This window comes from Myxine glutinosa, chromosome 8 (assembly GCF_964187855.1).
Source record: "Myxine glutinosa chromosome 8, kmMyxGlut1.1, whole genome shotgun sequence".
In the NCBI taxonomy this organism is placed as follows: domain Eukaryota; kingdom Metazoa; phylum Chordata; class Myxini; order Myxiniformes; family Myxinidae; genus Myxine; species Myxine glutinosa.
Genome location: NC_136268.1, coordinates 103,098,293 through 103,125,934, shown reverse-complemented (window position 1 = coordinate 103,125,934; position 27,642 = coordinate 103,098,293). Strand labels below are relative to the sequence as shown.

Below are 27,642 nucleotides of genomic sequence, written 5' to 3'. Positions count from 1 at the left end.
CACCCGCCTCCTCGCCGGCTTCCCAGCCCTCACGCGGCCCACCTTCTCGGCGGGGGCCGTCAAGCTTGGGGTGGCCCATCACATCCCCACCGTCGGGCCACCGGTCTACGCCCGGGCACGCCGCCTCGAGCCGACGAAGCTGGCGGTAGCAAAAGCGGGGTTCGCTACCCTGGAGCGACTCGGCATCATTCGGCGCTCGGAGAGTGCTTGGGCGTCGCCGCTGCACATCGTGCCGAAGCCCGGCGGGGGATGGCGACCATGCGGGGACTATCGCCATCTCAATGACGCCACCACCCCCGACCGCTACCCCGTCCCCCACATTCAGGACTTTTCCGCCTGTTTGGCGGGCATGTCCTTCTTCTCGAAGGTGGACCTCATACGCGGTTACCATCAGGTCCCCGTCAGGCCGGAGGACGTCCCGAAGACGGCGGTCATCATGCCGTTCGGACTCTTCGAATTCCTGCGGATGCCCTTCGGTCTGAAGAATGCGGCTCAGGCGTTCCAGCGGCTGATGGACAGCATCCTGCGCGACTTGGATTTTGTATACGTCTACCTGGACGATATCCTCGTCGCCAGCGCGTCCCGTGAAGAGCACCTACACCACCTCTGCACGCTCTTCGAACGCCTGGGCCAGCATGGCCTGATTGTGAACCCCGCAAAGTGCCGGTTCGGCGTCGCCGAACTCGATTTTCTGGGGCACCGCGTCACCAGGCACGGAGCCGTCCCCCTGCCGGCCAAGGTGGAGGTGGTGAAGGGGTTTCCGTGCCCCCGCACGATCAGGGGGCTGCAGGAGTTCCTGGGCATGGTGAACTTTTACCATCGGTTCCTGCCCCGTATCGCCCAGCTCCTGCGCCCCCTGCACGAAGCTCTCCGAGGTAAGCCGGGCAAAGGCGACGTCACCTGGACCGAGCAGATGGACGCGGCGTTCACGGGCGCGAAGCTCACCTTGGCTAACGCCACCATGCTCGCGCACCCGGCGCCCGATGTGCCGATCTCCCTCACCACCGACGCCTCGGACTACGCGGTGAGCGCGGTGCACGAGCAATGGGTGCATGTAGCTTGGCAACCGCTGGCGTTCTTTAGCCGGCAGCTTCGCCCGCCCGAACGCCGTTACAGCACCTTCGACCGCGAGTTGCTCGGGCTTCACTTGGCGGTCAGGCACTTCCGCCATCTGCTCGAGGGCCGTGCGTTCACGACCTTTGTCGACCACAAGCCGCTGGTCTTCGTGATGGGCAAGGTCACCGAGCCGTGGTCGGCCCGGCAGCAGCGTCACCTCTTGGCCGTGTCCGAGTACCCAATGGACATCTGGCACGTCGCGGGGAAGGACAACCCGGTGGCGGATTGCCTTTCTATGCCCGGATGGCATTGACTATGCCCGGATGGCAGCGGACCAGGCCGCTGACCCCGACGTCCAGGACTTGCGGACCGCCGTCACGGGCCTCCGCGTCACCGAGGTGCCGTTCGACGGCGCGGGCGTGGCCCTCTTGTGCGACGTCTCCCTCGGGCGGCCTCGCCCCATCGTGCCCGCGGGCTGGCAGCGCCGGGTGTTTGACGCCATCCACGGCCTGTCCCACCCGGGCGTGAGGGCCTCCCAAAGGTTGATCGCTGACAAATTCGTCTGGCATGGCCTCCGGAAGGCCGTCCACGGCTGGGCCAGGACGTGCCTCGCGTGCCAGCGCGCCGAGGTGCACCGGCACACCCAGGCCCCGTTGGCCCCGTTTACGGTGCCGGAACGCCGGTTTGACCACGTCCACGTGGACCTGGTGGGACCTCTGCCCCCCTCGCGGGGTTTCACCCACGTCCTCACAATGGTGGACCGCACCACCTGGTGGCCGGAGGCCGTGCCCTTGGCGTCGACGATGGCGGCGGACGTCGCGCAGGCTTTCATCGCCACCTGGGTCACCCGGTTCGGTGCCCCCTCAGACATCTCGTCTGACCGCGGCCCCCAGTTCACCTCGGAGCTCTGGGGGGCGGTCGCGCAGGGGCTCGCGGTCCGGCTGCACCGAACCACGGCCTACCACCCCCAGGCTAATGGCCTGTGTGAGCGATTTCACCGCTCATTGAAGGCCGTGCTCCGGGCCACCCTCCGCGATGGCGGCTGGGTCGACAGGCTCCCCTGGGTCCTGCTGGGTCTCCGGACGGCGCCCAAGGAGGACCTGCACGCATCCGTGGCGGAGTTGGTCTTCGGGCAACCGCTGCGGGTGCCGGGCGAGTTCCTCCCAGACTCCACGGCACCATGGTCCGCGGCACAGCAGCGCTCCGCTCTGCAGGAGACCGCCCAGAGGTTCGCCCCGGTGCCGACGGCACGCCACGGGCACCCAGCAACGCACGTCGCCCCGGAGCTTCGCACGGCGGAGTACGTCTTCGTCCGCCACGATGCCCATCGGACACCACTGCGGCCGCCGTACGACGGGCCTTTCCGCTTGCTGGAGACCGGGGTGAAGCACTTCGCCCTGGACATTGGCGGTACTCCTGACCATGTTTCTGTGGACCGCCTCAAGCCGGCCCACCTCGACGTGGACCATCCACCGCCGGTGGCCCGACCCCCACGTCGGGGCCGCCCCCCTGCGGGCGGACCCCCGGCACCGCCCAGCCCCGCCGCCACGCCGGCCCCCGGACCTGCACCCATCCCAGGGGCAGCCGGAGGCATCCCAGATGGCATCCCTGCATCCCAGACGCCGCCAGTCGCCAGGGGGCGCTTCGGCCGGGTCATCCGTTTGCCCCGCAAACTGACCCTTCAGGTGCGCGGGGATTCTGGGGGGGCGCGTGTGGCGGACACGAAAGCACTGACGTGGTGACATCACCCCACACACCAAGTGGGGTGGGCCACGCCCGGGAGAGAGGCGTGGCCTCACGATATACACGGGGCGCGCAGCCCTGAGCAGCTCAGTGTTACAGTGAGCTCTTGAATAAAGACTCTTACAAATTACCGCGTTGTCCGCTTCCTCCTTGCTTACAAGTAGCGTGCGTAACACCGCGCTTTAACAGTGTATTAATTAAGGCACAAATAATACAGGGTATTATTACATACACAAATAATACAGTGTATTAATAAAGGCACAAATAATACAGAGTATTATTAGATACACAAATAATACAGTGTATTAATAAAGGCACAAATAATACAGGGTATTATTACATACACAAATAATACAGAGTATTATTACATACACAAATAATACAGGGTATTATTACATACACAAATAATACAGAGTATTATTACATACACAAATAATACAGTGTATTAATAAAGGCACAAATAATAGAGTATTATTACATACACAAATAATACAGTGTAGCGGTTACGGCTGGATGCACACAATCGCCTTGCACCGGCCAGAACACGGCCAGACGCGCCTCTCCCGGGCATGCCCGGACTCACTGTTCCCGGGCACGCCCGAACCTCCCGGGCACGCCCGGTCTCGTCTTTCCCGGGCATGCCCGCTCTCGCCTTTCCAGGGCTCGCCCAGAGCGTCCGGGCATGCCCGCTATCGCCTTTTCAGGGCTCGCCCAGAGCGTCTGGGCATGCCCGCTATCGCCTTTCCAGGGCTCGCTCAGAGCGTCCGGGCATGCCCGCTATCGCCTTTCCAGGGCTCGCCCAGAGCGCCCGGGCACGCCCAGCCTCGACTTGCCAGGCCGCAGCCAAACACGCCCGGGCAGGTCCAGACTCGCCTTTCCAAGGCTCGCCCTTGACACCCGGGCATGCCCGGTATAGCTTTTGCCGGGCAAACTTCCCGACATAAATGTGTATATATATTGCTGCCTGAAAAACGGGCTTGTCAGAATACCTGAGCTGTTTTGTTTCAATAAAGCAACTCGGACGAATTCCGTCTTTGGTCGCGTCAATTCTTTCGACTCGCGTTGGAGCGCAGTTCCTTCATTGGTGACCTACCGACATGGATACGGCAGTGACGCTTAAACTGCCTACCTTCTGGGAGGCTCACGCCGCTGTTTGGTTCGCTCAGGCGGACTCTCAGTTCGCCCTGCGAGGCATCACCGCGGACGACACCCGCTTCCACCATGTTGTGGCGGCGCTCGGTTCCGCCACCGCGGCCCGCGCCTTGAGCCTCCTCGAGCACCCGCCGGCTGCTGACAAATACGACGCGCTGAAGACACTCCTCCTCGATGCTTTCGCCCTCTCACCGGCAGCACGCGCACGGCGCCTGCTCGCTCTGCCCGAGCTCGGCGACACGCGCCCGTCAGAGCGCATGGACGATATGCTCTCGTTGCTCGGTGAGCACTCTCCGGATTTTCTGTTCCGCGAGCTGTTCCTTCGCCAGCTGCCTCACCCGGTACGCCTCGCCCTGGCTGGCACGTTGATCACGGATTCCCGCGCCCTCGCCAGGGAAGCCGATAAGATCTCCTCGGCGGGCCAGCACATCGGCGCGGTTACCTGGAGTCCGCCGCCGTCTGAGGCGACGCCCACGACGCCCGAGCACCCTGCGCGGTTGGAGGCCGAACTGCCGGTGCAACTGGCGGCCGCCACGCCGCACCGCCCGCTTCCGACACGACGGCCGGAGCCTCCACCTGACCGTGCGTGGTGTTATTACCACGCCAGGTTCGGACACAAGGCTCGGACGTGCCGGCCCCCGTGCACTTTCGGCAGGTCGGGAAACGGCCGGGCCGGCGTTCATTCCCAGCCATGAGCGCCGGCCACTTGGGCAACTTGCTGTTTATTCGGGACAAAGCGTCTGGGCGGCGTTTCCTGTGTGACACCGGCGCCCAACTGAGCGTCATACCCGCCTCCGAGCAGGACAGGCGGGACGCCGTTTGCGGCCCCTCTTTGGTCACTGCTAATGGCTCGGCCATACGCACTTTCGGCCCACGCGTCGTCACCCTCTGCTTCGGCAGCCAGCGTTTTCAATGGACTTTTGTGACCGCCTGCGTCCCCATGGCTTTGCTGGGCGCCGACTTCCTCTGCGCGCACGGGCTGCTGGTCGACGTCAAACGTCGTCGCCTTGTCAACGCCGAGACCGTCAGCTCCCTGGCGTGCACGATGAGCAGCTCCGCGCCGACCGAACTGGCGTGCGCCCTCCCGGCAGCGAACGAGTTCGCTCGCCTGCTCGCGGAATTCCCGGCCCTCACGCGGCCGACGTTTTCGGCCGTCGCGGTGCGGCACGGGATCGAGCACCACATACCCACTACGGGCCCGCCGGTCTACGCCAGGGCCCGCCGCCTCGACCCGGCCAAGCTCGCCGTGGCGAAGGCCGAGTTCGACGCGTTGGAGCACCTCGGCATCGTGCGGCGCTCCGATAGCGCGTGGGCCTCGCCACTGCACATCGTGCCAAAGCCGGGGGGTGGATGGCGCCCGTGTGGTGACTACCGCCGTCTCAACGACGCTACCACCCCCGACAGGTACCCGATCCCGCATATTCAGGACTTTTCCGCCCGTTTGGCGGGACGGGTCATCTTTTCGAAAATTGACCTGATACGGGGCTACCACCAGGTACCTGTCCGGGCGGCCGACGTCCCGAAGACGGCCGTCATCACGCCGTTCGGCCTGTTTGAATTTTTGCGGATGCCGTTTGGCCTCAAGAACGCGGCCCAGGCGTTCCAGCGCTTGATGGACGGCGTGCTGCGCGACCTGCCGTTTCTTTTCGTCTATCTGGACGATATCCTCGTCGCCAGCACGTCCCGCGCCAAGCACCTCCTCCACCTCCGAACACTGTTCGGTCGCCTCAGCGAGCACGGCTTAATTGTCAACCCGGTCAAATGCCACTTCGGCGCGACGACCGTTGACTTTTTGGGCCACCGCATCACCAAGACCGGGGCCGTGCCGCTGCCGACCAAGGTTGAGGCCATCACCACGTTCCCGCGTCCCCGTTCCATCAAGGCCCTCCAAGAGTTCCTCGGCATGGTGAATTTTTATCACCGATTCGTGCCCCGCGCTGCTCAGCTCATGCGGCCCCTTTATGAGGCCCTCCGGGGCAAGCCGGCCAAGCATGACATTGTTTGGTCCGCGGCCATGGACGCGGCCTTCGCCAGCGCCAAACGGGCCCTCGCCGACGCAACGCTGCTGGCTCACCCGGTGCTCAACGCGCCCATTGCCCTCACTACGGATGCCTCCAACTACGCGGTGGGCGCCGTCCATGAGCAATGGGTGGACGGGGTTTGGCAGCCACTCGCTTTTTTCAGCCGGCAACTCCGGCCGAACAAGTTAAACTACAGCACGTTCGACCGCGAGCTGCTCGGGCTATTCCTGGCCGTTCGCCATTTCCGACACCTCCTGGAGGGCCGCCCGTTCACGGCTTTCGTCGACCACAAGCCGTTGGTCTACGCAATGGCTAAGGTCACAGAGCCGTGGTCGGCCCACCAGCAGCGCCACCTCTCCGCCGTGTCGGAGTTCACCACGGACATCCGGCACGTCGCCGGCAAAGACAACGCCGTGGCCGACTGTCATTCTCGGGCCAGCGCGAACGCGGTCCACCTCAGCGTGGACTTCGCGCTCATGGCGGCCGACCAGACCACCGACGCCTCGGTGCAGGCACTCCGTGCGGCGGACACGGGCCTCCGCCTGGCCGACATTCCCTTCGCGGGCACCGTCCTGCTCTGCGACGTCTCCCAGGGCCAGCCTCGCCCCATCGTGCCCGTTTCCTGGCAGCGCCGCATCTTCGCCTCCATCCACGGCCTTTCTCACCCGGGCCGGAAAGCTTCTCAGAAGCTGGTGTCGGCGCATTTCGTCTGGCATGGCCTTCGACGAAACATTCGCGACTGGGCCAACGCCTGCACAGCCTGCCAGCGGGTCAAGGTCCACCGCCACACCCAGGCCCCGCTGGCACCTTTCGCCGTGCCTGAATGGCGTTTTGACCACGTCCACGTGGACCTGGTGGGTCCCCTGCCCCCCTCGCGGGGGTTCACCCACCTGCTCACCATGGTGGACAGGACCACCAGGTGGCCGGAGGCTGTGCCCATCGCCTCCACCACCACCGCCGACGTGGCGCAGGCGTTCATCGCCACCTGGGTCGCGCGCTTCGGCGCACCAGCGGACATCTCGTCCGACCGCGGACCACAGTTCACGTCTGAGCTTTGGGGCGCGGTCGCCCTTTCGTTGGGGGTCACGCTGCACCGCAACACGGCCTACCACCCCCAAGCCAACGGGTTGTGCGAGCGGTTTCACCGCTCCATGAAGGCGGCACTCATGGCCGGCCTTCAGGACGACGGTTGGGCCAACCGGCTGCCGTGGGTCCTTTTGGGCCTTCGCACGGCCCCCAAGGAAAACCTCCAGGCATCCGCCGCCGAGCTCGTCTACGGCCAGCCGCTCCGCGTCCCGGGCGAATTCGTGCCCGACGCTACCAGTCCCTGGTCCGCCGCTCGCCAGCGCTCGGACCTCCAGGAGGCCGCCCGACGATTTGCCCCCGTGCCGACGTCCCGCCACGGTGGCCCCCAGTCCTACGTCCCCCCGGCGCTTCGCACCGCGGAGTACGTCTTTGTGCGTCATGACGCGCACCGGGGGCCACTCCGGCCGCCGTACGACGGGCCCTTCCGGGTCCTGCGACGGGGCGACAAGTCTTTCATCGTCGACTTCGGCGGCCGGCCGGACTGGATTTCTGTGGACCGCCTCAAACCGGCGCACATGGACGTCGACCGACCACCACGGTTGGCCCTTCCTCCACGGCGAGGCCGCCCCCCGTCCACAGTTCCCCCCGCTCGACCACCCACCACCACATCGGACCCCTCCCCACGACCCTCCAGGGGTCGCTTCGGCCGGGTCATCCGGACCCCCCTTAAATTGACCCTGCCGGTGCAGGTCGATTCTGGAGGGGCGTGTGTAGCGGTTACCGCTGGATGCACACAATCGCCTTGCACCGGCCAGAACACGGCCAGACGCGCTTCTCCCGGGCATGCCCGGACCCACTGTTCCCGGGCACGCCCGAACCTCCCGGGCACGCCCGGTCTCGTCTTTCCCGGGCATGCCCGCTCTCGCCTTTCCAGGGCTCGCCCAGAGCGTCCGGGCATGCCCGCTATCGCCTTTTCAGGGCTCGCCCAGAGCGTCCGGGCATGCCCGCTATCGCCTTTCCAGGGCTCGCCCAGAGCGTCCGGGCATGCCCGCTATCGCCTTTCCAGGGCTCGCCCAGAGCGTCCGGGCATGCCCGCTATCGCCTTTCCAGGGCTCGCCCAGAGCGCCCGGGCACGCCCAGCCTCGACTTGCCAGGCCGCAGCCAAACACGCCCGGGCAGGTCCAGACTCGCCTTTCCAAGGCTCGCCCTTGACACCCGGGCATGCCCGGTATAGCTTTTGCCGGGCAAACTTCCCGACATAAATGTGTATATATATTGCTGCCTGAAAAACGGGCTTGTCAGAATACCTGAGCTGTTTTGTTTCAATAAAGCAACTCGGACGAATTCCGTCTTTGGTCGCGTCAATTCTTTCGACTCGCGTTGGAGCGCAGTTCCTTCAACAGTGTATTAATAAAGGCACAAATAATACAGGGTAGTTATTTATGAATTAATAATACTGTGTATTAATATATGCACAAATAATAATGCAGGGTATTAATATATGCACAAATAATACAGGGTATTATTACATACACAAATAATACAGTGTATTAATAAAGGCACAAATAATACAGGGTAGTTATTTATGAATTAATAATACTGTGTATTAATATATGCACAAATAATAATGCAGGGTATGAATATATGCACAAATAATAATACAGGGTATTGATATATCGACAAATAATACAGGGTATTAATAAAGGCACAAATAATACAAGGTATTAATATGTGCACAAATAATACAGGGTAATTAATATAAGCATTAATAAAACAGGGCATTAAATGTGCACAAAAAATACAGGGTATTAATATATCGACAAATAATACAGGGTATTAATATGTGCACAAATAATACGGGGTAGTTATTTATGAATTAATAATACTGTGTATTAATATATGCACAAATAATACAGGGTATTAATATGTGCACAAATAATACAGGGTAATTAATATAAGCATTAATAAAACAGGGCATTAAATGTGCACAAAAAATACAGGGTATTAATATATCGACAAATAATACAGGGTATTAATATGTGCACAAATAATACAGGGTATTAATATATGCACAAATAATACAGGGTATTAATATGTGCACAAATAATACAGGGTATTAATATATGCACAAATAATTCAGGGTATTATTAATAATAATAATAATAATGCATTCATTTTATATAGCGCTTTTCAGGAAGCCCAAAGACGCTTTGACAGAGTGCAAAACATAATGCATAGCAAAACATAAAAACAATTGCAAAAAAAGAAGAATCAATAGGGAAATATTCAAAGCACAAAGGAGGGAGAAGGAGAGGAGATAGTCAGGGGTTAGATGCTGTGGGTTAAATGTTGAATGCAATGTTGAACAGGTGGGTCTTGAGTAAAACCACCGTTTAGAGGCCATTTTTCCCCGCAAAGCGGGGGTTGGCCTTTTCGGGGACCGTGGTAGTTGTTTTTTTTTTTGGTCCCCTTTTTGAAGCAATGTTTTACGGCCGGGTGCCCTTCCTGACGCCAACCCTTTTTGCCGCCTTCAACGACAAACAGGGAATTACCAGTGAACTGGTACTCAATTAGCTGACCTCGGAAGGATGACAGGCTGAGTCAACCCCCCTGGCATTAATTCGGCGATCGACCGAGATTCGAACCCAGGATCCTAGGATCCTAAGCCGGCACCCTAGCCGCAAGCCCAACACCAGGGCTAGGTGGGTCTTGAGTGATGTTTTGAATGTGGTGAGTGAGGAGGAGTCTCTGATGGTGTGAGGTAGCGAGTTCCAGAGGGTGGGAGCAGCGATGGAGAAGGCCCTGTCCCCCCAGGATCTAAATTTGGTCCGGATGGGGGGGGTCAGGAGGTTGGTACCAGCAGAGCGGAGGTTGCGGGTGGGAGTGTGTCTGGAGAGGAGGTCAGCCAGGTAGGATGGGGCCAGGTTATGGAGGGCTTTGTAGGTCAAGAGGAGGATTTTGTACTGGATTCTCTGGGAGATGGGGAGCCAGTGAAGCTTGTAAAGGACGGGGGTGATGTGGTCACGGGTCCGGGAATGGGTGAGTAGACGGGCAGCGGAGTTCTGAATGTATTGGAGTTTATTGGTGATTGTTGAGGGTGAACCATAAAGGAGGCTATTGCAGTAGTCCAGACGGGAAGTGATGAAGGCGTGGATGAGGGTTTCTGCAGCCACGGAGGAGAGGGATGGACGGAGACGGGCAATGTTTTTCAGGTGAAAGAAGGCTGTCTTTGTGATCTGTTTAGTGTATTTGTCGAAGGAGAGGGTTTGGTCAAAGATGATGCCAAGATTCCGGATGTGAGGGGAGGTGGATACTGGGAAACCGTCGATGTTGAGGGCAAAGTTATGGGTGGACTTGGTGAGCGTTTTGGGGCCAATGATGATTATTTCAGATTTATCACAGTTAAGTTTGAGGAAGTTGATTTGAAGCCAGGATTTTATTTCAGTGATGCAGTTTGTCAGGATAGAGTGGGTGGCGGTGGAGATGGACTTGGTGGAGATGAAAAGCTGGATGTCATCAGCAAAGCAGTGGAATTGGAGACCATGACGGCGGATTAAGTGACCGAGGGGGGACAGGTAAAGGATGAAGAGGAGGGGGCCAAGAACTGAACCTTGGGGGACACCTTGGGGGAGGGGAGCAGTGGGGGATTTGCAGTTATTGATGGAGATGAACTGACGTCTGTCAGAGAGGTATGATTTAATCCAAGAGAGGGCAGTGCCGGTAATGTTAAAGGTGGTTTCAAGTCGGGTGAGGAGGATGGTGTGATCGATGGTGTCAAAGGCGGCGCTGAGGTCGAGGAGGATGAGAATGTTGAGGTTGCCAGCGTCAGAGGAGAGGAGAAGGTCGTTGGTGATTTTGAGGAGAGCAGTTTCAGTACTGTGGTTGGAGCGGAATCCGGATTGGAATGTTTCATACAGGTTATTGGCAGAGAGGTGATGTTTGAGTTGAGTGGCTACAGCGCGTTCCAAAACCTTTGACAGAAAGGGTAGGTTGGAGATGGGTCTGAAGTTATTTAGGGTGTCAGGGTTTAGTCCAGGTTTTTTCAGAATGGGGGTAACAGCAGCAATTTTGAGGGATGGTGGGACGATGCCTGTAGACAGGGAGGAGTTTATTGTTGCAATGATAAGTGGAGAGAGAGCAGGAACGGAGGCCTTGACAAATCTGGAGGGGATGGGGTCAAGAGTGCAGGTGGCAGTTTTCATTCCGATGAGGAGTTCAGAGAGGTCAGTAGGGGAGACTGGGGAGAATTGAGACAGGGGATGGCAGGATAAGGGGGGGCAGGTGGTTTGAGGGGGAGCGGGTGCGGCGGTGGTCAAGCTGTTGTAGATGTTTTCAATTTTGCGTTGGAAGAATGAAAGGAAGGAGATGCAGTTGTCTATTGTGAATGACTGGGTGGTGGTGTTCAGGGGGCTGAGGAGTTTGTTTATTGTAGAGAAGAGTGCTTTTGGGTTTCCGGAGCCAGAGTGGATAATTTGAGAGTAGTAGTGTATTAATAGATTAATTAATTATTAATAAATTAATTAATTAATAGAGTAGTAGTAGAGTAGATAATACATACACAAATAATACAGTGTATTAATAAAGGCACAAATAATACAGGGTAGTTATTTATGAATTAACTAGCCGAAACCCGTGGAACATCCATGGAAGGGAGGATGTGGTGTATGGATAGAGTGTACCATTATGGATGGCATAGGGGAGCGCTCATGAGATCTTCTTCTTCCGTTAAGCTCCAATTTTTTCTCTTTAAGTTAAGTCCAATCAGTCCTCTCTGCTCGAAGTGCTCAGGCCATGCCTTCCCGCTCTCATACTTTTATTTCCGTTCGGTGTAGAAAGAGATTGACATATCGTTCGTCTGTTTTCAGCTCGTTATCTTTAAGCTTCCTTACGTCTCGCCACCTGCTACACCTCTCTGAGTTACGAGGATTTATGCAACGCACCCCAAGTATCGCAACGTCACTCCATTTAACTTTATTAAAATGACGATAAAGACGTTTCCTTATATATCCTAATTTAAAATGTTCAAGGGAATAAAAAGACCATTTGGTTCACACCACTCGACTGTCCAATCAGCGGACGGCTCGCTTCGCCTTCGCCCAGCAGACGCCAATACGATGGCGTCGAAAGATGGCGTCGTATCGGCAGTTAATCGGATGCTTTTGAGCCCCAACGTCGGCTAATTCAGATTTTTCGAGTATGTCTGTACGTGATAAACAAAGAGCGCGGTTCGTAGATCGTAAATCCATTCGTGCTGTGGGCATCGGGTCACTGGGTGCGGCTTAAAAGGGATAACAAAGTCGAGTCCTTACAGTATTATTATATAGATAATACTGTGTATTAATATATGCACAAATAATAATGCAGGGTATTAATATATGCACAAATAATAATACAGGGTATTGATATATCGACAAATAATACAGGGTATTAATACATACACAAATAATACAGTGTATTAATAAAGGCACAAATAATACAGGGTAGTTATTTCTGAATGAATAATACTGTGTATTAATATATGCACCAATAATACAGGGTATTAATATGTGCACAAATAATACAGGGTAATTAATATAAGCATGAATAAAACAGGGCATTAAATGTGCACAAAAAATACAGGGTATTAATATATCGACAAATAATACAGGGTATTAATATGTGCACAAATAATACAGGGTATTAATATATGCACAAATAATACAGGGTAGTTATTTATGAATTAATAATACTGTCTATTAATATATGCACAAATAATACAGGGTATTAATATGTGCACAAATAATACAGGGTAATTAATATAAGCATTAATAAAACAGGGCATTAAATGTGCACAAAAAATACAGGGTATTAATATATCGACAAATAATACAGGGTATTAATATGTGCACAAATAATACAGGGTATTGATATATGCACAAATAATACAGGGTATTAATACATGCACAAATAATACAGGGTATTAATATATCAACAAATAATACATGGTATTAATATATGCACAAATAATACAGGGTATTGATATATGCACAAATAATACAGGGTATTGATATATGCACAAATAATACAGGGTATTGATATATGCACAAATAATACAGGGTATTGATATATGCACAAATAATACAGGGTATTAATATATCAACAAATAATACAGGGTATTAATATATCAACAAATAATGCAGGGTATAAATATATGCACAAATAATACAGGGTATTAATATATGCACAAATAATACAGGGTATTAATATATCAACAAATAATGCAGGGTATTAATATATGCACATGCATGCTCTGACGATATGCATTAAGGTGATTAATATTATGTGCAATGATTTACATAGCACATAAACAATATATGCATCTGAAATTCTGTTTTGACATCAAAAGAAACTCATCGATGAAAATAGTACAAAAGTACAAAAAAGTGCAGAGTTGGTACAAAAGTAGAGTTAGTACATGTGGAACTGTCTAACACTGTTTATTTTAAGTACAGGGCGAGTCAAAAGTCCACAAACATCAGACTAATGTTACATTTTTTTCTCTTGCAGTAAAATCTTCTGATGTCAATCACCTGTACTTTAAATGTTTCCAGACTTTTGACTCATCCTGTATATGAGTTATAAAGTGTGCAATCATATATTATTTAAAATGCATAATACAAACACATATGCAAAAACAAATCCAGAAACACATTACACATGTACAAGCTTAGACACATACATACACACTCTGGAGACATGGTTACAAGCGCGCGCACACACACACACACACACACACACACACACACACACACACACACACACACACACATCCATAAACGCACAATGTACATGTACTGAAATACATGCACATATACATAAACACATGCACAGGTGCATATACACAAGTGCACTCACAAGTACACACACAAGTAGAAACACACACACACACACACACACACACACACACACACACACACCCTGAAACATACACATACATACATGCGCACGCATGCACACGCACACCCTGAAACATACACATGCATACATGCACACACACACACACACACACACACACACACACACATATCCTGAAACATACACATACATACATGTGCACGCATGCACACACACACCCTGAAACATACACATACATACATGTGCACGCATGCACACACACACCCTGAAACATACACATGCATACATGTGCACTCATACACACACACACATCCTGAAACATACACATACATACATGCGCACGCATGCACACGCACACCCTGAAACATACACATGCATACATGCGCACTCACACACACACACACACACACACACACATCCTGAAACATACACATACATACATGCGCACTCACACACACACACACACACATCCTGAAACATACACATGCATACATGTGCACTCACACACACACACACACATCTTGAAACATACACATACATACATGTGCACGCATGCACCCGCACACCCTGAAACATACACATGCATACATGCGCACTCACACACGCACACCCTGAAACATACACATACATACATGCGCACTCACACACACACATCCTGAAACATACACATACATACATGCGCACTCACACACACACGCACACCCTGAAACATACACATACATACATGCGCACTCACACACACACACACACATCCTGAAACATACACATACATACATGCGCACGCATGCACACGCACACCCTGAAACATACACATGCATACATGCGCACTCACACACGCACACCCTGAAACATACACATACATACATGCGCACGCATGCAAACGCACACCCTGAAACATACACATGCATACATGCGCACTCACACACAAACATCCTGAAACGCACGCACGCATGGACCGTACCAGATAACTCAGATGACAGAGCACTGGCACAGCTCACCAGAGAACCTTGGTTTGATTTCCGGTCTCGATGCATAATTTTCCCACATTTCTCGATTGATTATCTACAATCCTGGTCATTTGTATAATTAGCTTACTATGCCCCCAGTGGAGTCTATAATAGCGGACATGGATTTGTCCCCCCCATTGGGGGAAAACCCCCTCGTGAACAAGCCGTTGGTGCTCGTATGGTTGGCAGCGTGTGCCCCGGAAAGAGTGACGGAAAGAGAGTGGCATTTCTATATGTGGGATAATTGTGTGCTGGGACAGGGGTCGCCCAGATAGCTCAGATGGCAGAGCACTGGTCGGTTCACCAGAGGATCTGGGTTCGATTCCTGCTCTGAGCATGTAACTTTCGCACATTTATCGATTGATTATTTACAATTCAGTTTATTTATGCAATATATATATATATATATATATATATGTATATATATATGTATTCATACATATTACTGCTTTGTATTATGTGTATATAATATATTTAAGCACAGCATAATTGTGCATACAATGTAATTGGGTTTTTTGTCCAATGGGCATCTTTTAGTGACAAATAAACAAGATGATCACACACTCCTGTGATAAAGGTCGTGCATTCCTGGAGGAATGAAGAATAACTCATTCAAGGATAAACAGGATGAACATGAAACTACGGAGGGAAACTTACACGAAAGGAAGACGCACCGGAGAGAAGTACACGAGGGATGATCAAAAAGTTTGTGGCCTGCCTAAGATCAATTCCTCAACAAAGTCCCTTTAAGGTTTTTAGCATTTGAACCAGACACTGATCCGAAGAGAATATTTTAGCACAAATATTTTGAAACTTTTTAAAATACCGCACTGAAAAAAACCATGCAAAAAAAAAGAAAAAAAAAGGACTTCGCAGAGATGCTGAGAACACCACGTACGGTTTTCAATAATTCACTCATTCTGTGAATAATGTACGTTCAACAATATCTCGCTCAGGCCTGGGAATACCACGTGCGTTCAACAATATGTCGCTCAGGCACTGTGAATACCATGTACGTTTAACAATAGCTCACTCAGGGCTGGGAATACCATGTGCGTTCAACAATCTCTCACTCAGGGCTGGGAATACCATGTATTTCAACAATATCTCGCTCAGGGCTGGGAATACCATGTACGTTTAACAATATCTCGCTCAGGTACTGCGAATACCATGTGCGTTCAACAATATCTCGCTCAGGCACTGTGAATACCATGTGCGTTCAACAATAGCTCGCTCAGGCACTGTGAATACCATGTACGTTTAACAATACCTCATTCAGGGCTGGGAATACCATGTGCGTTCAAAAATAGCTCGCTCAGAGCTGGGAATACCATGTACGTTTAACAATAGCTCGCTCAAGGCACTGTGAATACCATGTGCGTTCAACAAAAGCTCGCTCAGGCACTGTGAATACCATGTACGCTTAACAATAGCTCACTCAGGGCTGGGAATACCATGTGCGTTCAACAATATCTCGCTCAGGGCTGGGAATACCATGTGCGTTCAACAATATCTCGCTCAGGGCTGGGAATACCATGTGCGTTCAACAATAGCTCGCTCAAGGCACTGTGAATACCATGTGCGTTCAACAAAAGCTCGCTCAGGCACTGTGAATACCATGTACGCTTAACAATAGCTCACTCAGGGCTGGGAATACCATGTGCGTTCAACAATATCTCGCTCAGGGCTGGGAATACCATGTGCGTTCAACAATATCTCGCTCAGGGCTGGGAATACCATGTGCGTTCAACAATAGCTCGCTCAAGGCACTGTGAATACCATGTACGTTCAACAATATCTCACTCAGGGCTGGGAATACCATGTACGTTTAACAATAGCTCGCTCAAGGCACTGTGAATACCATGTGCGTTCAACAATATCTCGCTCAGGGCTGGGAATACCATGTACGTTTAACAATATCTCGCTCAGGGCTGGGAATACCATGTACGTTTAACAATATCTCGCTCAGGCACTGTGAATACCATGTGCGTCAACAATATCTCGCTCAAGGCTGGGAATACCATGTGCGTTCAACAATAGCTCGCTCAGGCACTGTGAATACCATGTACGTTTAACAATATCTCGCTCAGGGCTGGGAATACCATGTACGTTTAACAATAGCTCGCTCAAGGCACTGTGAATACCATGTGCGTTCAACAATATCTCGCTCAGGGCTGGGAATACCATGTACGTTTAACAATATCTCGCTCAGGGCTGGGAATACCATGTACGTTTAACAATATCTCGCTCAGGCACTGTGAATACCATGTGCGTTCAACAATATCTCGCTCAAGGCTGGGAATACCATGTGCGTTCAACAATAGCTCGCTCAGGCACTGTGAATACCATGTACGTTTAACAATAGCTCACTCAGGGCTGGGAATACCATGTGCGTTCAACAATAGCTTGCTCAGGGCTGGGAATACCATGTACGTTCAACAATATCTCGTTCAGGGCTGGGAATACCATGTGCATTCAACAATGGCTCACTCGGGCCCTGTGAATACCATGTACGTTCAACAATATCTCGCTCAGGGCTGGGAATACCATGTACGTTCAACAATATCTCGCTCAGGGCTGGGAATACCATGTGCGTTCAACAATAGCTTGCTCAGGGCTGGGAATACCATGTACGTTCAACAATATCTCGTTCAGGGCTGGGAATACCATGTGCATTCAACAATGGCTCACTCGGGCCCTGTGAATACCATGTACGTTCAACAATATCTCGCTCAGGGCTGGGAATACCATGTACGTTCAACAATATCTCGCTCAGGGCTGGGAATACCATGTGCGTTCAACAATAGCTCGCTCAGGCATTGTGAATACCATGTACGTTTAACATTAGCTCACTCAGGGCTGGGAATACCATGTGCGTTTAACAATAGCTCGCTCAGGGCTGGGAATACTATGTGCGTTCAACAATGGCTCATTCGGGCCCTGTGAATACCATGTACGTTTAATAATAGCTCACTCAGGGCTGGGAATACCATGTACGTTCAACAATTTCTCGCTCAGGCACTGTGAATACCATGTACGCTTAACAATAGCTCACTGAGCGCTGAGAATACCATGTGCGTTCAACAATAGCTCGCTCAGGCACTGGGAATACCATGTGCGTTTAACAATAGCTCACTCAGGGCTGGGAATACCATATGCGTTCAACAATATCTCGCTCAGGCATTGTGAATACCATGTACGTTGAACAACAGCTCACTCAGGGCTGGGAATACCATGTGCGTTCAACAATATCTCGCTCAGGCATTGTGAATACCATGTACGTTTAACAATAGCTCACTCAGGGCTGGGAATACCATGTGCATTCAACAATCTCTCACTCAGGGCTGGGAATACCATGTATTTCAACAATATCTCGCTCAGGGCTGGGAATAACATGTGCGTTCAACAATATCTCGCTCAGGCACTGTGAATACCATGTACGTTTAACAATCGCTCACTCAGGGCTGGGAATACCATGTGCGATCAACAATAGCTCACTCAGGGCTGGGAATACCATGCACGTTCAACAATGGTTCATTCGGGCCCTGTCAATACCATGTACGTTTAACAATATCTTGCTCAGGCACTGTGAATATCATGTACGTTTAACAATAGCTCACTCAGGGCTGGGAATACTATGTACATTTATCAATATCTCTCTCAGGTGCTGTGAATGCCATGTACGTTTAATAATACCTCAATCAGGTTCTGTGAATGCCATGTAGCATTAACAATATCTCGCTCAGGTGCTGTGAATACCATGTACGTTTAACAATAGCTCGCTCAGGCACTATGAATAGCATGTACGTTCAACAATAGCTCACTCAGGCACTGTGAATACCATGTACCATTAACAATATCTTGCTCAGGTGCTGTGAATACCATGTACATTTAACAATATCTCGCTCAGGTGAGTTGAATACCATGTACGTTTATCAATATCTCACTCAGGTTCTGTGAATACCATGTACCATTAACAATATCTCGATCAGGTTCTGTGAATACGATGTACCATTAACAATATCTCGATCAGGTGCTGTGAATACCATATACGTTTAACAATATCTCACTCAAGCCCTGTGAATACCATATACGTTTAACAATATCTCACTCAAGCCCTGTGAATACCCTGTACTTTTAACAATAGCTCGATCAGGTGCTGTGAATACCATGTAGGTTTAACAATATCTCGATCAGGTTCTGTGAATACCATGTACCATTAACAATATCTCGATCAGGTGCTGTTTATACCATGTACGTTTAACAATAGCTCACTCAGGCCCTTTGAATATCATGTACTTTTAACAATAGCTCGATCAGGTGCTGTGAATACCATCTATATAGGTCCTCCCCCCCCCCTCCCCCTCCCCCTCCCCCCACTGCCCTCCCCCCTCCCCCAACCCTCCCCCTTCCCCCTCCCACCCCTCTCTCCCTTCCATCCCTCCCCCTCCCCCTCCCCTCCTCTCCTCCCCTCCCCTCCTCCCCCTCCCCCTCCCCTCTCTTCTCCCTCCCCCCCCCATCTTCTCCCCTCCCCCCCCTCTCCTCCCCTCTCCCCCGTTCCCCTCCCCTCCCCCGCCCAGCAATGCCGGGTACTTCTGCTAGTACAAGTATAAATAATAAATGTTTGAAAAAGCCATGTTTGTATCTTTGCTCAAATCCAATATTTTTCCAAAATATCAAAAGCGTTGTTACAATTCCCAGAATTTTAAATGTAATCAACCTCGATAGACAAGAAGTACCTGATAATGGATTGAGAGAAGACTTTTTGAATATGATCGGATATTCTCAAAACAATTGAAATTGCGCATTGCATCTTCTTCAATTTGAATTTCATGTTTGCACCTTATTCCAAAGTCTTTCACGAACCGACTGGCTAGGCCTGACATTCGATTAAGGTTTTTTTTTTTTGTTTGTTTTTTTTGTATACAAGATTGAGGCTCGTGAAAGAGCTAAGAGTAAGGATTTGTAATTTGTTCATGTTACGGGTGATAGCTCGCCTACTCTTCACAAAGGACACCGTGGATTCCTCAACGTCCGCCAACGAGTGTCGGCAGACGGGACACCCAGTTTAACGTCCATCCGAGGATGGCACACATTGATGAATCACCTATAGCTGAGTCGGGATTCAAACCCAGGCTAGGTAGCTAAGAGGAGAGTGTGCATATGATATCTATAGTCCATTGCCTGCCCCAACTTATGCTATCCGTAATTGTACTGTTATTGCTGTCTGTGTAACATACACTGCACCACTTCGTGCACACCTTCATCAGTGTGCACCACTTGGTGCACCCCTTCATGCATCCCTTCATTAGTGTGTACCACTTGGTGCACCCCTTCATTCGTGTGCACCACTTGGTGCACACCTTTATTCGTGTGCACCACTTGGTGCACCCCTTCATTAGTGTGCAGTACTGGGTCTGGTGCACCCCTTCATTAGTGTGTACCACTCGGTGCACACCTTCATCAGTGTGCGCGGCTTTGTGCACCCCTTCATTAGTGTGCACCACTTGGTGCAGCCCATCATTAGTGTGCACCACTTTGTGCACCCCTTCATTATATCCAATATACCTGTAATCCATTATAACTGGTAATCCATTATCCCTGTAATCAATTACACTTGTAAATCCATTATAGCTGGTAATCCATTATACCTGTAATCAATTATACCTGTAAATCTATTATAGCTGGTAATCCATTGTACCTGTAATCAATTATAGCTGGTAATCCATTATAGCTGGTAATCCATTGTACCTGTAATCAATTATAGCTGGTAATCCATTATACCTGTAAACCCATTATAGCTGATAATTCATTATACCTGTAATCCATTATACCTGTAATCCATTATACCTGTAAATCCATTATAGCTGGTAATCCATTCTACTTGTAATCCATTATAGCTGGTAATCCATTATCCCTATAAATCCATTATAGCTGGTAATCCATTGTACCTGTAATCAATTATATCTGGAAATCCATTATACCTGTAAACCCATTATAGCTGATAATCCATTATACCTGTAATCCATTATACCTGTAAATCCATTATAGCTGGTAATCCATTATAGCTGGTAATCTATTATACCTGTAATCCATTATAGCTGGTAATCCATGATCCCTGTAATCAATTATACCTGTAAATCCATTGTAGCTGGTAATCCATTATCCCTATAAATCCATTATAGCTGGTAACCCATTGTACCTGTAATCCATTATAGCTGATAATCTATTATAGCTGGTAATCCATTATACCTGTAATCCATTATACCTGTAATCCATTATACCTGTAATTAATTATACCTGTAAATCCATTATAGCTGATAATCCATAATACCTGTAAATCCATTATAGCTGGTAATCCATTATCCCTGTAATCCATTATACCTGTAAAGCCATTGTAGCTGGTAATCCATTATCCCTATAAATCCATTATAGCTGGTAATCCATTGTACCTGTAATCCATTATAGCTGGTAATCCATTGTACCTGTAATCCATTATAGCTGATAATCTATTATAGCTGGTAATCCATTATACCTGTAATTAATTACAGGTGGAGAAAGCCTTTGAGTATTATCGAAAGGACAAACAAGTACGGCACCGGTATCGAATAGTAAAGGTAAACATTTGTTAAACGAACAACATTAGGTATAGGTAGAGATGACATGTTCCTACCTTCTGGCTGAAGAGTCTCGCTGCCGCTGCTCAGTGCACCCGACTCGAGCTGCCGACAGACCCCGGGGTCTTCGGGGTCGTGCTCGGGAGGCTGTAGATCCAGAATATGGCTCACAGAGAAATTCTTGCGGTTATGCGCTGCAGGATCGGCTGCAGAACACGGGACCTGGGTCTTGTCAGTGGTCAGCTGGTGCGAGAAAGGCGAGTTCATGGTGCGGGAGCTCGAAGAGCACCACTGGTCCCGCGTGAGGACGCTCCCGCACCCTACCGCACCGCCGACGACGTTCAGGTGGGCTCGTTCGATGGTTCAAGGTGAGACGTGGGCTCATTCACCCCAACGCAGCTCACTGGGGGTCAGCCGTGGTCGGACACGCACATCGCCAACTTCTCAAATGTGCAGCTGCTCCAGGGCAGAGAGGGACAACAAGACAGGATAGTATGGTTACTGCACTTGTTGCACGACACCCCTTCATCAGTGTGCACCACTTGGTGCACCCCATAATCAGTGTGCACCACTTCGTGCACACCTTCATCAGTGTGCACCACTTGGTGCACCCCTTCATGCATCCCTTCATTAGTGTGTACCACTTGGTGCACCCCTTCATTCGTGTGCACTACTGGGTCTGGTGCACCCCTTCATTAGTGTGCACCACTTGGTACACCCCTTCATCAGTATGCACCACTTGGTGCACACCTTTATTCGTGTGCACCACTTGGTGCACCCCTTCATTAGTGTGCACCACTTGGTACACCCCTTCATCAGTGTGCACCACTTGGTGCACACCTTTATTCGTGTGCACCACTTGGTGCACCCCTTCATTAGTGTGCACTACTGGGTCTGGTGCACCCCTTCATTAGTGTGTACCACTCGGTGCACACCTTCATCAGTGTGCGCGGCTTTGTGCACCCCTTCATTAGTGTGCACCACTTGGTGCAGCCCATCATTAGTGTGCACCACTTTGTGCACCCCTTCATTAGTGTGCACCACTTTGTGCACCCCTTCATTAGTGTGCACTACTGGGTCTGGTGCACCCCTTCATTAGTGTGCACTACTGGGGCTGGTGCACCCCTTCATTAGTGTGCACTACTGGATCTGGTGCACCCCTTCGTTAGTGTGTACCATTGGGTACACCCTTCGAACTTCGTTAGTGTGCACTAAGGTGCAGTAGAGCGCAGGATTTTCCCGCGTTTTCGGCCACCCTGGGGGTCGCTCACCCCTATCCGGCCGTAACGCCGCTTCAAACAGCTTCAAACGCGCCCCAAGTGCCGTGGCCGATCGATCGGACCGATTAAATCATGTCCCTCGGGGAGCTGCTGAAGGGGGGCTCGGCGTGGGGTGGGGGTGAGGGGGGGGGAGTGTCCGTGTGTGCGGGGTCACACGGAGCAGGCCGATGCTCTCAAGGACTCGCTCAAGGCTCAATGCACACAGACCGTGCAGGGAGAGGCGCAAGGACGAGGCGCCGGAAACGTTTGGAAAGAGAATGATCCGGTGCAGTGTTCCTTTAATCCCTCCCGCTCCATTTGGTTTTACTCCCTCAGTCTCGGACCCAGCAAGACTCCATCCAGAACCCTAACAACTCACGCACAGTCATGGACCAAGGAGACCATCATAGAAGGTCGTTTAATAAAACCGACATTATGATGGAGGCTTGAACTGACTTACAGGAACAAGTCCACACAGCTGCCCCGACCACGTGTGGCGCCCCTTCCCGGGTCCTTGTCCCCTTCCCGGGTCCTTGTCCTCTTCCCGGGTCCTTGTCCCCTAACCGGGTCCTTGTCCCCTTCCCGGGTCCTTGTCCCCTTCCCGGGTCCTTGTCCCCTAACCGGGTCCTTGTCCCCTTGTCGGTCCTTGTCCCCTTGTCCCCTTCCACCTCCTCTTCCACCCCCTCTCCCGTAAATGCGATTTTCAGACGCGAATTTGCCTTTTGTACAAAATCCCAAAATGACTCGAGTCCCGAGTTCGAACCAGAGAACCAACACAAACTAAATTCAAAGGACGAGTCCCCAAGTCCATTCACCATCCTTGGGATTACACGACATGTTCCTGCTCAGCGCACGTGGACCTGGAAAATGTACTTGTGTGGAATGGACTCGTAGTCGTACGACATGGCGCGTACACCAAAACTAACATCCGGGGTACCAGATTAGCTTTCACAGCCGCTGTACTTCATGGTAACATAAACGGTCACCAATCTTTCCGTACTGACCAGGTGGATACACAACGGTTCCGTACCTGGGCGCCACTGATCAGGCAGCTATGTGATGGTTCCCTAACTGGATGTCACTAAGAAGCAGATACACAACGCAGTTCTCTACCTGAAGGTCACTGACAAGACGGATATACAACGGTTTTGTACCTGGACGTCACTGACCAAGTGGATACACAATGCAGTTCCCCACCTGGATGTCACTGACTAAGCGGATACACAACTGTTCCGTACCTGGGCGCCACTGACCAGGCAGCTACGTCCTGGTTCCCTACCTGGATGTCACAAACAAGCAGATACACAACGCATTTCCCTACCTGGATGTCAATGACAAGATGGATATACTGTACAACGGTTTTGTACCTGGACGTCACTGAACAAGCGGATACACAATGGTTCCCTACCTGGATGTCACTGACCAAACGGATACACAATGGTTCCCCACCTGGAGGTCACTGACCAAGCAGATATGCAATGGTTCCCCACCTGGACGTCACTGACCAAGCGGATATGCAATGGTTCCCTACCTGGACGTCATTGACCGAGCGAATACACAATGGTTCCCTACCTGGACATCACTGAGCAAGCGGATACGCAATGGTTCCCTACCTGGACGTCACTGACCGAGCGGATACGCAATGGTTCCCTACCTGGACATCACTGACCAAGCAGATACGCAATGGTTCCCTACCTGGACGTCACTGACTGAGCAGATACACAACGCATTTCCCTACCTGGACATCACTGAACAAGCGGATACGCAATGGTTCCCTACCTGGACGTCACTGACCGAGCAGATACGCAATGGTTCCCTACCTGGACGTCACTGACCAAGCAGATACGCAATGGTTCCCTACCTGGACGTCACTGACCGAGCGGATACGCAATGGTTCCCTACCTGGATGTCACTGACCAAGCAGATACGCAATGGTTCCCTACCTGGACGTCACTGACCGAGTGGATACACAATGGTTCCCTACCTGGACGTCACTGACCAAGCGGATACGCAATAGTTCCCTACCTGGACGGCACTGACCGAGCGGATTCACAATGGTTCCCTACCTGGATGTCACTGACAAGACGGATACACAATGGTTTCCTACCTGGATGTCACTGACAAGACGGATATACAATGGTTCCCTACCTGGACATCACTGATTATGAAGCGGATCTGCGACGGCAATCGCTATATCTGGAGTCTGGACACCACTGACCAAGCGTATCCACGGTGGTTCAGTCAGTACCTGGATATCTCTGACCAAGCGTATCTGCGATGGTTCAGTCAGTACCTGTATATCTCTGACCAAGCGTATCCACGATGGCTCTATACCTGGTTATCTCTGACCAAGCGTATCCGCGGTGGTTCAGTCAGTACCTGGATATCTCTGAGCAAGCGTATCTGCGATGGTTCAGTCAGTACCTGGATATCTCTGACCAAGCATATCTGCGATGGTTCAGTCAGTACCTGGATATCTCTGACCAAGCATATCCGCGATGGTTCAGTCAGTACCTGGATATCTCTGACCAAGCGTATCCACGATGGTTCCATACCTGGTTATCTCTGACCAAGCGTATCCGCGGTGGTTCAGTCAGTACCTGGATATCTCTGACCAAGCGTATCCGTGATGGTTCCGTACCTGGATATCTTTGACCAAGCGTATCCGCGATGGTTCCTCTGCGATGACCGTTACGTCCTTACACGTTTGTGAACTCGGCTGTTCCTCCACGTGTGGATGCTCAGCCTGTGGGGTATCCAGCGCGCATGTCCCTCCGCTTGAGCAAACTCGTGACTGTCTGTGAAGCACACACTCGGAACTCACCCTCACTTACCCCATCTCTCTCCCTCTCCCTCTCTCTCTCTCTCTCTCTCTCTCTCTCTCTCTCCCTCTTTCTCTCTCTCTCCCCCTCTGCAGAACCCTCTCCGCCCCCAACTCCCTATTCCCGCTTCCCGGGCCAGGAAGGCGGGCCGGCCGGGCGGCGCCGCTGGCTCCAGCAGCCCTGGGGCGCGGCACGAACTCGTGGCCCGCCGCCTTCAAAGCGGCCCAGATTGGAACCAGATGCGGCCCGGGACGGGACTACATGCCTTTAATTAAAACCCTAGACGCGCCAGCCTTTTCATGATTACATTCCTTGACATAAAATTCCTTCCCTCTGCCGTGCCCGCCGCGTGTTCTGCGTTTGTACTTCTTTCAAATCTTTCCGAGCGATGGAGACACATTTTGGGTTCGAACTTCACCGAACCTGCCCACAGTGTCATCATCGAGCCTCGTGGGTACTTTTCCATCCTGCATGGGTACTCGTATATGATGGGCATCCCGCATGGGTACTCGTACATGATGTGCATCCTGCACGGAACTTCCAAATACATCATGTGGGTCTCACGGGTCCTCTATATCTAGTAACTTTTGCCCAATGGTCCTCCATGTCAGTATCACGTGCGTCCCATGGGTCCTCCAAACCCGTCATGTGTGTGCACGGGTGGTTAAACCCATACATTATATCATACGCGTCCATGAGCAATTTTCCTTTTCCTATATTTTATCTTCTTACATGCCAAAAATTATTTTGCAGTAAATAAATAAGTATACTGAGTAGGAAGAATATTCCCTGAGCAGTCATTTATGCTTACATGGTAAGTTAAAAAGTATGTAAGTTTGTGTTTCTGGGACTACCGTGAGTACCTCATTCCAACAACTCTTCAAACCCTCCTCATATGTCTCCAAAGCAGGCACTCGTACATCACGAGAGCCCCATGAGCATGCCTCATTTATGTCACTCGCGTCTTGCTTCTACATTACTTCTACTCATTAACTGACATGTGCGTTATAAGTTATAACTTATAACATATGCAGTGTGTGTGTGTATATATATATGTATGTATGTATGTATATATATATGTATGTATGTATGTATGTATGTATGTATGTATATATATATGTATGTATGTATGTATGTATATATATATGTATGTATGTATGTATGTATGTATATATATATGTATGTATGTATGTATGTATGTATATATATATGGACATACATCATTAATGCACGCATATACATGAAGACCACCATGTAAAAAAATACCAACTGCACTTGGAGTACACTTTGACAGTGGGTGTACGTGGACCCTACCTGTGTGTCGAGCGTACACCGCTGATTTATTGTACATTTCCCCCAATGGCATCGTGTAGTCAGCACATTGTTTGAGAAACACGTTCCATGCACTAAGCGGAACCATCACGATTATAAATCAGTTCATTTACAATCGCATGCAGTGGCAAGGAATTAAGGAAACAGCAAAACGGTAATTACAAACCTCTCCAGTAAGCTCTTTTCATAAATTTATAACAAACTTTTATCAAACCTCCTACCAAACCTTCCATGAACCTTTCCAGCAAACTCTCTTCCAAACTTTATGAGAAACTTTCTTCCAAATAAATTATCTTCCAAACTTTCCACTGAACGTTTTTACCAAACCTTCCCACCAGGCTTTACCAAACGTCTTTCCACTTTTTCTATCAACCTTATACCAAACTTTCCTCCAAATTTCATATCATACTTTCACACCAAACCTTATGCCAGACTTTAAACCAAACATTCTACGAGCATTTCAACCAAGCATTCTACCAGACTTTTACCTGGCATTCTGCCAACATTTTACCAAACTCTCTACCAAACTTTCCAGTAGACTTTCCACAAAACTTTATTCTCGACCCTGCACTTAAGTTTAAACAAAACTTTCCACCAAACTTATTACAGACTTTACACAAAATTTACACGAAACATTTTACCAAACTCTCTACCAAAGTTTCCAACAGACCTTCCACAAAACTTTATTTCAGACTTTCTGCCAAACTTTCCAT

The 27,642-nt window shown here is 50.7% G+C and overlaps 1 protein-coding gene across 6 annotated transcripts in view; it reads right to left on the bottom strand.

Moving 5' to 3' along the window:
- The window catches only part of LOC137432801 (paired mesoderm homeobox protein 2), a 97,619-nt gene that overhangs the window by 35,726 nt on the left and 34,251 nt on the right, over positions 1 to 27,642 (bottom strand). For 2 of the 6 annotated variants that reach the window (XM_068125023.2, XM_068125017.2), the window contains exons 1-2: positions 25,417 to 25,688; positions 21,573 to 21,972 (exon numbers count right to left, since the gene is read on the bottom strand). In XM_068125023.2, the coding sequence (XP_067981124.1) occupies positions 21,573 to 21,783 (211 nt within the window). In that variant the 5' untranslated portion in view covers positions 21,784 to 21,972; positions 25,417 to 25,688. Of the gene's footprint in view, positions 1 to 21,572; positions 21,976 to 25,416; positions 25,689 to 27,642 lie in introns of those variants that run through there. The other 4 variants (XM_078783610.1, XM_068125018.2, XM_068125021.2 and 1 more) reach the window with 3 other exon arrangements.